This window comes from Lutra lutra, chromosome X (genome assembly GCF_902655055.1).
Source record: "Lutra lutra chromosome X, mLutLut1.2, whole genome shotgun sequence".
In the NCBI taxonomy this organism is placed as follows: Eukaryota; Metazoa; Chordata; class Mammalia; order Carnivora; family Mustelidae; genus Lutra; species Lutra lutra.
The window spans coordinates 35,597,486-35,610,894 of record NC_062296.1 but is presented as its reverse complement, the minus strand read 5'-3'; the positions used below and the strand labels follow the sequence as shown (position 1 = coordinate 35,610,894).

Genomic DNA, 13,409 nt, shown 5'->3' with positions numbered 1-13,409 from the left:
GATCCCAGGACCCTGGGATCATGACCTGAGCTGAAGGCAGCCACTTAACTAAGCCACCCAGGTGCCCCGAGCAGATTATTTTTTAATAATAATAATAATTTTTAAAATAAGTAGATTATTTTTTAATCTTTGTTGGTACTTAACTCCCTCAACTTCATGTCTGAGACACTGAAGTTTAGAAGGAAAAAAAACACAGAACATAGAAGGCACTCAGGCAGAAGGCAACATCACCAATCTTAACCTAAATGACTTATGCTGACTGTCTATTCACAAATGAAAGCACTTCATCTACACAGCAGACTCCTACTTGTGTTATTTCCTGGTCTCTTGTCCAGGCTTCATGACATTCATGACATTAAAGGAGCTGCTGAGGCATAATTAGCTAAACAAAAGGGAAATTTTACCAAGAAAGAGGCAATTCCCAGGCCATTAATAGTTTAAAATTGTCAACTGGCAGGCCTTCATTTCCCAGTGCTTGAATTATAGCAACAGTCTCCTCATGGGGTCCCCTTTCTTGCTATGATCTCCCCGACTTTAACATACCTTTGATTGGTACCCACTGACTACTGTCCAATACTCCTTCTGACCGCTATGTCTTTAAGTTGTTTCCCTGTCTAGAATGCTTTATCCCTCTGTGGAAGGTCTACCCAGCCTGAATCCTACTCTCTTCATGGAGCCCTCCTGTAAAATCCCAGCCCACATTAGTCTTTGTCCTAACTCTAACAGGCCTCATTGTCTCCATCATTCATTCAGTCATTAAATCATGTGGCCTCATTCTGTGTTTCATGAATCTTGTCTTCTCAGTATGACTGCAAGCTTTTTAAGGGCAGGAAGCATGGCATACACCTATTTTATAGAACTCTCACCCACAACCGCTATATTACTCGTTCAACTGAAATGTTAGAATTTACAATATGCAGAGCAGTACTAGCTGAGAATGCTAGGTTTTGATGTAAGATACACTGTCTTACGATAATGTTGGCAAATATATCTTGAAGCTTAAACAAATACGCACTTCAAAATGTCTATAAGCAAAGGGATAATCATAGTGGAAATTCTTCTTTCTTCTCTGAAACTGTAAAGCCATCTCTAAATGGAAAAAGTTAGAAACTGCTCCAAAATCCAAATTAATACATCACAACTCTGATAATATTAAAAAACATCTGTACCTCTCCTAATAATAAAGAACCTCACACAGCTGTGTAGACAGTGAGGCAAATAAACAACTTTCCAGACTTGACCATGTCTATTATTTCACAGATTCCACTACCACACTTAGTGTATGCACTCCCAAAGTGAGTATTCCACTAACCACCTTTAGATATAAGCTTTTCATTAAAGCAAATAAGAAGCAATTTCAACAAGTGCTCAACTCAAGTGGTTTACATATGCACAGATGGGCTTAAAAGGCCTTACTTATAGTAGCCCATTAGGCAAGGTGTTTTCCAATTTTCCATCTCTCTAAAAAACACATTTTCTCAGAAACATAAGGTTCAACCATCAAAATGAATGTTCTCTCTCTGCCTTCATCCTTCCACCATTAAGAGTGGGTAAACAAGGCAAAGTTCCTACCTGTCAAAGACGTTTTCTTATATTATTATTAGCAAATTCATTAGAAAGCCCTAAAAGACAGAGGATAAGAATAATAACTTAAAAGGAAAGCTAGAAAATCCAGTTTTTTTCAAATATAGGTGGGTGGTATTAAGTATACTAATAAAGGAAATGATAAATGCCATGTCAAATACTGACACACTACCAGTTCGAAACATTTTTTAATAGTTATTTCTTACTCAGATGCCTTCAACCTAGTTTACTCAGTTTTCAATAAGTTCAGAAAAATAAATACTTCAAAGCCTAAATTAAGTTCTCCCATAAATAAGCTCTGTGCGTCTCTAATACATGTTTGTAAGATTCATTTTTAAAGATTCCCAAAATTCTCATGAAACATTAGTTGCTTTAGGTAGAGCCACTATCATGCACCTTCAAAAACTAAGCTAAACATGGTGCTTATAGTTACCAGTATTGTACTGTACTTAAAAATTTGGAAAGAGGGGCACCTGGATCGCTCAGTCGGTTAAGCATCTGACTCTTGATTTCAGCTCAGGTCATGATCTCAGGGTCGTGAGATCGAGCTCCTCGTCAGGCTCCTTGCTGAATGTGGAGCCTGCTTCAGATTCTCTTTCTGCCTTTCCCTCCGTCCCTCCACCCCTGCTCTCTCTAAAAAATAAATGTGAGAAGAGGGTAGGTCTCACTTTATGTGTTTTTTTACCACTAAATAAATACATTAATCAATTAATTTTCTAAAAGCATTATACATCTGTGTGATTAAAGAGAAACTGATTAACCAAAAATGACTGACACTCCAGTTATCTGTGGGAATGTAACCTACAAATTAGACTGACCAGAGTAGGTCCTGTTGAGACACACTAGAGAAAAGCTACAGAAGATGTAAGTATGATCAATCAAAAGCCCTCCTATTGATTGCATTCTGCAGTCAAAAATTACAGCAGGATCTATCCTTTAATATTATCTGTTCCATAATCTCTATTATGAAGAATGACTATGAGCAAGCTCTATAAACAAAACTTCATCTATCTATTACTACCTCAATACACAGACCTGAAAGTAAGACACATCTGAGTATCTGAGAATTTATAACTATGTTCACAGACAAGTAAAGAAACAAAGAAAGGATCATGGTCAGAGAGTGGCTACATTTATCTGTTTGGGGATATACTTGAGCTACTTGTTCTATGGCCCCCAAACTTGCCCAGAGGCCTCATTCTCATTTCAATGTGGTCTCTTGGAAGTACTCAGGGAATGCATAGGCAAGTCTTCTTGTATAGCTAAATTTTATTCTGTGCATCTGTTTCTGATAGGAATAATTTTTTTTTTTTTTTTACAAGAGTGCCATGGCCACTTGTAAAGGAGGGACACCCAGGATTGCATAACGTGAAATATGCCTGTTAGAGCAGCCCTACCCCAGACCAGGCACTTAAGTCTCATTTTTTCTGCCCTGAATCCAGGCTTCATCTCACTTGACTGCGATCCCATTTTTCTCCCTCACTGGCTCCCACGTGCCCTCTATTCCTGCCTCTGGCCCTATGTGACTCTCTTTCTCCACTGAGCTAATGCTTTCACAGTGTGAAAGAGTGGCTTTCTGCAAAACATGTTGCCAAACAGGGCGACGATTAGAGGAGTTTGTGGAGTAAAACATGCCACAAACCACACATCACATCATTAGTGTCAGAGAAATAGAATCAGTATCATTCCCATTTGTTCTTGTGAGGGTTTTCTGAATTGACAAGAGTGTGGGGTAGATGGACTCATTTTAACCACCGACTACCGGGCACCTCGTCCTGACATCAGAGAGCTATTCCACGGAATCACCTGGCCAGGCTGATGGCAAGTTTTTGGTTGGTGCCAAAGAAGCGTGCAGAGCTGTTTGTTTGCGTCAACCATGGGAAACTTCATAAAATGCACTGAGGGCAATACCCTAACATGGAAAAAGGCCAGAAGACTTCAAGAGGTTCTCCTTCAGTGAATAAATTACCGACACCAACTTCCACTTACCATGTAATCATTTGAGAAGGATATAAAAAAGGCACCCCTCATCTACACACTTACCCTACTGTTGTTTAAAATCAGGATACAAAAGGTATTTCCGTTACTATCATGAGGTATGTACTGAGGCCCAAGTTTCCCCAGCTATATAACTTATTTGTACCCCAAAGCACTGAGGCCTGTACAGTTGCTAGGCTACATAAGCAAAAACAATGTCACGGAGAAGCAGCATAACCGTGTGACTAGCACACAAGCATCTCTTTGAGGCTGTCACAGTGCTGAGGGACCTGGAAGCAGACAGCACAAAAACCAATTTTTTCATAGATTCCGTTCTAGGAGAATGACTCAAAGACCCACTAATGCCTGAAGCAAAGCAGAGAATTTGGTGGTAACTCCTTGAAGCAATCCAAAATCTCACTAGAATATAAGTTACTAGAATTGTGTGTCATATGCTTACAGAAAACATATGGAATGGCAAGGCAAGCTACATAGGCTGTTAGGTCAGTCTCACTACTTTCCATTACTAGAGAGCTGGTCAGCATCTTCTGGCAGGATATTGCATAATACAGTCAACTGTGCTCTCCCAGCATTGCATGTGGCTTTGGGTCTCAGTGTGGATTATCTGTAAAATGAAACAGATAGGGGAAAGGCAAGAATCATCAAGACCATCACAGACCTTAATTTAAAAAAAAACAAAAACTAGCATTAGTCGGCCTGGACTCAAGTAGAACTTTTCATATCTGCCCATCCACTGAAGATCGCAATGGTCATAAGGCAATATAGCTGATCCTGTCCATTGAGAGCATCTACCCTTCCTTGTCAGCAAAGCGTGAGGACACAGGACCTAGAATCAAATACCAGGCAGTACTTCCAGTCCTTCAGAAATTGCCTTTAATCCACAATCTGAAACTACAAATTCTTTTTTTTTATTTATAAGAGAAAGAGAGTGAGCATGAGAGGGGGAGGGTCAGAGGGAGAAGCAGGCTCCCTGCTGAGCAGGGAGCCCAGAGCTGGAAGCCCAGAGTGGGAAGCCCAATGCGGGACTCAATCCTAGGACTCCAGGACCATAACCTGATCTGAAGGCAGTCGCTTAACCAACTGAGCTACCCAGGTGCCCTGAAACTACAAATTCTGGAGATGTTTGTCTATGAGGCTGTATTTTACTGAACACAATGCTAAAATATACACTAAGGAAATCTAAGAATCACTGATCACTTTACAAATTGATGAGATATAATATATGTAATACATAAAACTATATGAGGGAAACCCAACATACTATCAGGTATTTTTCCTAGCAATATGAAGCTGAAAACTATCACTGATCTCTACCCATCTAAGCATTCAAAGTCACAACTGGGGCAGGGGTGGCTGTAGAGAGCCAAGAGACTGACCAAATTGTCACAAGAGCTCTGTCACTATTCTGTAGTCCTGTTAATTAAAAAAGAAATGATGTTGGATAACTGCAAACACTTGAAAAACATATAATAAGAAAACTGAGTTCATCTGACCAACTATTTGTTTCTTCCCATTCCTACACCTCCATGCTTTTTAGTGGCACCACCATCCTTCTGGTTCCTCAGGCTTGTAAACTCTGAACTAGGTTCAAAGACTCTCCTCACTTCACTTCCCCCAGCAATGGGAATTTGGTGGTCTTTGTTTGTTTGTTTGTTTGATTTGTTTTGTTTTCTGCAATGTCTCTTTATGTACATGCAGTCCCCTAATTTCAGGTCCTCGCCCAAAAGCTATCTCAGCTAACTTTATACTTGATCCGAATTCTATACACCAACGTATCTTCTCCTTTCTCTCAATTTAGATACAGTCGGGCATAGATGAAGAGGGGGAAGGGGAGGTTCTTACACTTGTGATCAAATTTCATAGCCATTCCAACTGAGCTGTTGAACAAACTTTTCCTGAGCACAAGAATAGCTAGGCACAGAGCCAAGAAAAGAAGAGGCAAGGATGGCAGCCAAGAAACAGGTGAGCTGCAAGCTTTCCACTCCTACACAAAACCTGGCCCTGGAGTGCGAGTCCCTGCATCTGCTGATAACTTCTTCCATTTCTTGATTTTGCAACATTCCCATATTCATGAACTCTGCCCCTGGAGTGGCTCCCCTACTTTTCCAATGCCAGATTTCCTAGTACCCTCGGAACCTCACCCATAGCTGGTCTCCTCTACCGTGAGACTCATCTCCTTCCAAGTCATCTTAGGTCCTGGAGGACTCTTCTGCCAATGCTGTTCTCCACCTCACGTGAGAGACCATAATCAGATCCAGTATCTCTTATCCAGCCTTGCCAGAGGGTTCCCAAGACAAAAGGCTGCTTGTAATTTCCTTGAAGTTTTCTGATCTTTGAGACCAGAGCAAGGGGAGTGGTATGGAGAACGCTGGGGGTCCAAGTTGCTGGCTGAAGATAGCTGCTGAGAATCCCCAAGTGTTGTGGCAAGGGGTGTGGTGGTGAGCAATGAGTTTGAGAACCACCAGGAAGACTTCGAGATCTACTGGTCATACCAGACTCTCCACCAATAATTTCTGTACCTTTGCCATTTCAAAACTTGGCTCAAAAGTCATCCTCTTCCCAAAAGCCTTTCTTCCTGACCACTCCTTTTTTCTGTGGCATCACTGTGCTGACGTACAATGTTTCCCATTTTTTAACTTCACCTACAATCACGTATATAGTGCACTGTCAGCATTTTAAGCAACTCTAATGTTTGTGTCATACCTTGAACGAGACTGGAAGCTCTGTGAGGACAGAGCGACTTCTCTGGTTTCCAACCTGGGAACTCAGCAATACCGTATATTCTAAAAGAAATAACAGGGTTTTTTTTTTCCCCCAGTGACATATAATTTCCACCTAGCTCCTCAAAACTAACATTTTTAAGGGTGAGCAAGTTTGAAAGTATGATAGTTTAAAAGCTGCAGAAAATACACCCACACTGGATAGAAAAGATGCCACTTATCGTTGGACCAAACATAAAATATGCTCCACCCAACCAACTGCACTATTACACCATACTTCTTCCTTCGGGCTCTTTTATTTCTACTACATAAGCTTGTGGCTCATTTCTGCTCTTAGCAGCACTGTGACTACAGAAGCTCAAACTCTAAATAAGTTTACTGTTGGGGAATCTACTCTTCCCACCTACACAACCACTGGCTTCCCACACTGTCTCCAGTGTCCTGTGAGCAACTGCCCAATTACTGATTGTGGAAAGACAGCTACACACTGAAGTTCCATTCTTGGCAGGCCCCTGGCTTTTACTGCTGGTCCTCACTTACTTAGCTTAATTGATTCAGAACAGTACCCAAAAGAGACATTATTACACAAGTTCACGGAAGGGGGGGAGACTATTGAAGAAAATTTAAATGTAAAAGCCGTGGTCATTGTGCTGCTTTAAAACAGGCAAGCATGTGTGACATTGAGAGACCAGAATAACGCCTATTGAAATAGGGAACTTTGACTAATCTCATTGCACAAGTTTTAGTGTTTCACACATATACATTCTCAAAAAGTAAGATGGTCTCTAAATGGGAAGCACAACTGACTTCAAAATCATAATTCCTTTGCAGTACTACATCAGAGCATTTTAACACAAATACATTTCAAAAAGTGTATGGTTTTCTAAAGACAACAATGTGAATGCTAGTATTTCTCTGAGAAGCACATGGAGGGGGGGATCTACTCATGCATATGGGCTAACAGAGCATTTTTCACTTTCTCAGTAGTGGTCTTTCTTCCCATTGGACTGAGATCCCAGCAAAGACTCCTTCTTCATTGCCACCCACTAGCTGGGACCTGAATGCAGCACAAACACAATTCATAAGCAAGCAAAATTATGAGCTAGATTATCACTCCCTTTGGCCATATGGGGGAGAAGGTAAAATAAGCATCGAGTTTTTCTTTTTAACTAAATATACCTTGTCCTACATACACCTTTATGCATGGATATAAAAATAATTTTGTAATTTATATTTCTACATCTTTCCATTTCAGTCACTGGCTGTTTTTACAGCATAAATGACAACTGGGGGCGTGCCTTCTTTCTTCTCTCTTAGTAAGACAGGACACCAGGCTGCCTTCCAATGGAAATCAACATTGTTGAAAAACCACCTGTATAATACCTTCAAAAATGCTCAACAATTTTCCAGACAAACATATCATTGTTGTTGTTGTTGTTGTTGTGGTTTTTTTTTGAAGAAAAACTATATATTATGACCACTATGCTGGCCTAGTAGCATCATCTGCAATAGACAGATAAACCTTCTGGCTATTCTGCTCAGTCTTCATTAAAAAAAGACATAATAGAAATATAATAGCTTGTGTTTAAAATGCTGTATTAATATCACTTTGACCTGAACTACATTATCAAATCACCTTTTTAATGAACATGTCATAGGAGTCTTACTCTTCTGGTGAGGCAAAATGCCTGCTTCACCTTTCTCAAACAACCCAATTCCTCCCAAGCATGCCGGAAAACAGTAATTTGACTACTGTGACAAGACAAGAAAGAGTTAACCGTTCGAACACCTGCTCGGAGTCTCTCAAGAACTGCATATCCAGGAGTGGATTTTTTTTTATTATATTCACTGTGATGAAAAACCATATTATTGATGTTAATAGTAAAGTATCTTTTATGTGCCATGGTCTGTACAAAATGTAGTAGTGCATTAACTTCAAAGGTGGTAAGAAGATTAAAACAAATAGTTCATGGGACGTGACATGCAACACAGCATTAAAGATATAAGACTGAACAATCCCAGTGCCTTGGCAGGAACCTTTTATATTTTTGTTAATGAGGGAAATTCTTAAAATCCAATCCAGCAAGCATAAGTGTAAGGAAAAGCTTTAAAATCATATCACAACGAGTAATTTAGTGAGCTAATCATCAAAGCATTTTTTATGGCAACAGAAAGGGGGCTTTACTTATCAAAATCAATACAACTCACTTTAAGAGATATTTATGCTGTTTTTAATGCCTAAAAGGTGCCCCTCGCATTTAACATTTCTGGAAGAAAAAAAGAGTCCTAAAATCATACCATCAGTTTCCAAGAGTCACCCCTCCCCCCACCTCAGAATGCAACCATCCCAAGAACCTGGGACTCTTACTAGGATCTTGGCAGCATTCTATTTCCCCAGTGCTAAGTTAGAAAGAACATGACAAAGGTTGGTGACACGGAAACAGGAAGTTCCCTACTGGAAACTGGCAAGGGGAATTGCCATTCCCTTGCAGTTGCTGCACGACTTTACTGAGGTCCTAGCTTCTCTCTCTAACCCAGGGGGTCTCAACGTGTGGTCCTGGGAACTGAGGCAGCAACGCCAGGGAGCTTGTTAGAAATGCAAATTCACAGCCCCACCCCAGACCGACTGAATCAGAAACTCTGGGAATGGGGCCCAGCAATTTGTGTTTTAACAAGCACTACAGGAGATTATGATGTACTCTAAAGTTGGAGAACCACTCCTCTTCAAACTTTAACGTGCGGAAAATCACCTGGGGAGCCTGTGAAAATGCAGATTCCAATTCAGCCGGGCTGAGGAGCGACCTGAGAGCCTCCATTTCAGAGCAGCTCCTAGGTCGGGTCTAATGCAGACCACACTGCATGGGTTTCTGGAAAACTAGTTGCTTACCAGAATTACCCAGGGTGCTTATAAAATATGGGTTCCCAGGCACCACCCCAGGCCAAATTAATCTGAATCTCAGGAGAGAGGACTAGGTGAATACGGTAGGACCAGTGGTTCTGTGCCTCAGCTGCATGTTCAGAATCACCTGAGGAGCTTTTTATAATCCTGAGGTCCAGGCCCCATCCAAGACCAATTAAATCGGAATCTCTGGGCTTGTGACCCAGGTCTCCACATTTTAAAATAATTCCCCAGTGGTTCGAATGTGCGGCCCGAGTGGGGAACCGCTGCTCTGGAGTCTGACTGGCTCCACACCTGGCGCAGTGGGTCCCTTTAGAGTAGCAAATGATTTCCTATAATGTGGCTCTCTGGGTTCCCACATACGAATCCAAGAGCTCGGGTTTTGAAGAGTAAAATGCACCTCGAGTCATTTGTAAAATCACGTCTCAAACCTGATTTCTGTGAGCAAATGTGCCTGGAGAACTGAGACGAAGGATTTGGTAATGGAGTCCTCACTTTTAACACGAATGTCACGTGTCCTCCGTTGAGCAAGTTGCCACTGTCCTCCCAAGCTGTAGCTACTGCTATCTCGTGTGCAGTGAGGTAGGTGCTCCAACAAACGGCAGCCAACCGTGAAGAGTTTGTATCCCTACAGCCTGTTCACATGTTGGCATCCCTTCCCCAAACCTGAAAGGGATAGAGGAGATTTCTAATAACCCTTCAGAATGGGAGGGTAACTGCTCAATGGAGAACTTCTGAACCTATACAAGGCAGATTTCACTACTTACAGACGTGTTGACAGAGAAGGTTCTGGGAAGGGATGAAAGCAGTGTGTTTTTACACAGGAGAATCTGATTTGTTGAAAGCATGAATTCTGGGGTAGGGGGAGCAGAGACAAGACCTGGAACACTGCTGCTCATGACGGGATACTAATAACTCGGGGTGGAGGGAGAAATAGGTCTATTTACAGCTTATGCCCCCAGCATGAAGGCACTAATAAGTACACGATGCTATTAAATATGTGATATGTAAACCAGAAAATGTGTGGTGGTTACTAAGGCACTGGCAAGTGATTACAATTATTTGACTCCATAATCAAACACTACCTCTAAGACATTTTCTTGAATTTTCACAGTACACCTCAAAAATGACTTTAAGATAAAGGAAGATAAGATGTAGTCCTCTTTCCGCTTAAGAAAACTTTCGTTCTCCCCTTGGTCATGTTCAGGGTCTCTTCTAAGCTGTTTTGTTGAAGACATGACACATTCAAGGCCTGCTAAATGATAATGGTTATTATTCTTCCAACATTGTTTCAACATATCCCCAGTGGTCAAAGTGTGTCTTATTTGGTCTCTTTAGTTCCATGTAAAAGAAATCCAGTGGATGGGGTATTGAAAGATAAGCAATACCTAAACACATGTCCAAAGTAGCCACTGTTAAGATGACATTTTCAAAAGCATTCTCTGTATGAACTGGTCAAGCTCTCTTTCCTTTTAAACTTCTTGTTACAGTCTTTCAGTTAACCCAAGCTCACTTTAAAATGTGTGAAAATAGCACCTCCTGAAAGTGTGTTCTCATATGCTTTGGAGCAATGGAGCGTGAATAGTAAAACAGCCTTTGCCAAACTCATGTAACTGAACAGGAGTGAATTTTTGCGTCCCATGACTTTGCAGAGCCAACCTATGTATCATTCCACGAGTGGCTTTAATACATCATAGACACCCAAGAGAACGCAGGAAAGTCACAAATAAGTGACTCAAACTAATAAATATTTCATAGATTTTTTTTTACATGGCAGTCTCTTTTAAATGAATCTGACTTCTTACCAAAAAACAAACTGGCTAAGTAAAGGTGTGGTTTTAGGATTTAAGCTCCTAGAATTAAAACTATGAAATTTATAAAGATATTTAGAAAAGTGTTAGTCTAGATGCTCTTTCATGCATTTTTATGACTAAATGCCCAAAGATGAACCAAGTCTGAACGAAAATGCACAGACCACAAGAGTGGCAAAAATACAAAATTAAGTACATTTAAAGTATCAAAGCCAAAGAAAACAAACAATACAAATTTACAATTTCCAGGACACTTTATTGCAATTTCCATTTTACATATTAATTTAATATTTTTAGTCTAGGCAGAAGTGTTTATACTTATCCAGTAGTAGTCTAATCCCCTAATCTCACAAAATGAAAAGAAGCAGTTTAAAAAGAACATCGATTCAGGTATTTATGATATGGGGACAAGGGGCACTTGTCTTAGCAAGGAAAAGTGCTGGTGGTTTCTTCATAAGTTTCACTGAAATTTTTCTCTATTATTTCTGTTGTTGTGATGCAAAGTACTCATAATAAAAACAATCGCCCTCTTTGTCATTCTGCCCTTCCTTGGGCTTTACATTCTGTCTAGCATTTAACTCAAAAAGTCAGTTTACACTCAGTTTACACATTAAAAAAAAAACCATATGCCTCATCTCCCACACATCCAAATGGACGGGGATTAGAATTAACCTGCTTTTAGATGTAACAGTGCTATTTTAAACAATTTCAACCACACACTTGAAGGGTAAAATAAAAGTACAAGCCAAAAGAAAACATAAAAATTCCTACACACTTACTGTTGGATTAACTATTTCTCAAACCGTCGAGCCTAACAGATTTCTTACAAGTGAAATAGACACAAAAGCGAATGCACGCTTCATATACAAACTGACACTGGTTCTATGGGGACAGCTCTCTTTGAATGAGCTATTACCCAGACGGTGGAATTAAAAAAAAGGGGGGGGGGGTCTCACTCTTCCAATGTGAGAGAGCTGGCGGTGCGCTTCACTAGAAACACATTTTAATGGGTACGTTCGGATAAGAATAGGTAGTAAGGGAAAATGTGTTAAAAAAAAACAAAAACAAAACTCCTCCCTCCCCCGGGACACAAGGAAACCTGAAGGAAAAGAGGGGTAACCTCATAAGCTCTGGAGCTAAGTTCCATCACTAGCCGAACAGAAGTTGGATAGTTGCTATTTTTCACCCTGCAGTTGGGATAGTAACTCTCCCTGTGCAAGGTACGCTGGGCGGGAATACTGGCGGGGCTTTCACTTGGGGTAAATGGAAACCAAAGTGAGGAGAGGTCAACACCTTGAGTAATCCAGATCTCCAAAACCAGGGCGGTGGGGACGCGGGGTGGCAAAGGAGAGAAGGGAAGGGTCTAAACTCCTCGAAGTTATCGCAAAGAGAAAGCGAACCCCTTTGGGAGCCAGTGAGCCATCTCCTGTAGCAACACCCTGCTCCAAGTGTGGGGTGCCTGCCTCGGAGGGCAGAAAGCGCGGGGTGCCCTTACTTAGGTCGAGTGGCTCCGGGGACCGGGGCAGAGAGAGGGGCAGGGGCAGCCGCCGGCGGGGAGGCGGACTCATACTTTGCTTCAACTCTGAGCCCCATCCCGAGCGCAAGAGAGAGAGCGGCGGAGGGCACGGTACTCACTAGGGCTCGTTGGTGAACCGAGGGGTCCGGGGCTGCTGGTATCCGTACAGGTGACAGTAGAGCACATCGAAGCAAAAGCAGCACATCTCCGCTGACACCACCATCTTCCGGGAGCCGGGCGATGAGGACGAGGCGGCGGGCGACAAGGAGGGCGAGGAAGAGGTGGCGGCGGCCGGGGTAGAAAGTAGGGTCCCCACTCCGCAGCTCGGAGGAGGCGACAGGGAAATCCCCCCGCCGCCGCCGCCGCCGCAGCCCTGGGGGGGAGAGAGGGTACAGCCGCTGCCGCTACCTCCTCCGGCTAGACCTCCCAGCCCGTTGAGCCGCGTGCCGGCGCCTCCTAGTCCCAGCTCCCCAGCTCGGCACTGGCTCTCTCCGCTGCAGTGGGAGGAGGAGGAGGCGCCACCACCGCCACCCGAGCCAGAGGGGGGCGAACTGGACAGTTTCTGCTTCTTCACCCCGCAGCAACCCGCCGCCATCTTGGAACAGTCTCCCCCACGCAGCGCTTCCGACCCATAAGTGAGGCGAGCTGGCGGCGGGGGCGAGCACGCTGCGGCCCCGGCCGCCGGGGGCGCGCCAGGGGCTCACAGGGCGCGCGCGCGCGCGCCGCTCCCTAGCCGGCCGCCCGGCCACGCGGCCGCCCCGCGCGCGCCCCAGCCGCGCGCACCCTCGCCGCTCGGCACCTCGCGCCTGTCCCGCGGGACTCGCGCCTCCTCCGAGGCGCAGCCTCGAGCTCTGTGGCCCTCAGAGGATGGATGAAAGACG

At 43.0% G+C, this 13,409-nt stretch overlaps 1 protein-coding gene across 2 annotated transcripts in view; it reads right to left on the bottom strand.

Moving 5' to 3' along the window:
• The window catches only part of AMMECR1 (AMMECR nuclear protein 1), a 113,484-nt gene extending 100,330 nt beyond the window's left edge, over window positions 1-13,154 (bottom strand). For both annotated transcript variants that reach the window (XM_047716884.1, XM_047716885.1), the window contains exon 1: window positions 12,648-13,154. In XM_047716884.1, the coding sequence (XP_047572840.1) occupies window positions 12,648-13,123 (476 nt within the window). In that variant the 5' untranslated portion in view covers window positions 13,124-13,154. The remainder of the gene's footprint in view (window positions 1-12,647) is intronic.
• Window positions 13,155-13,409: the final 255 nt, after the last annotated feature.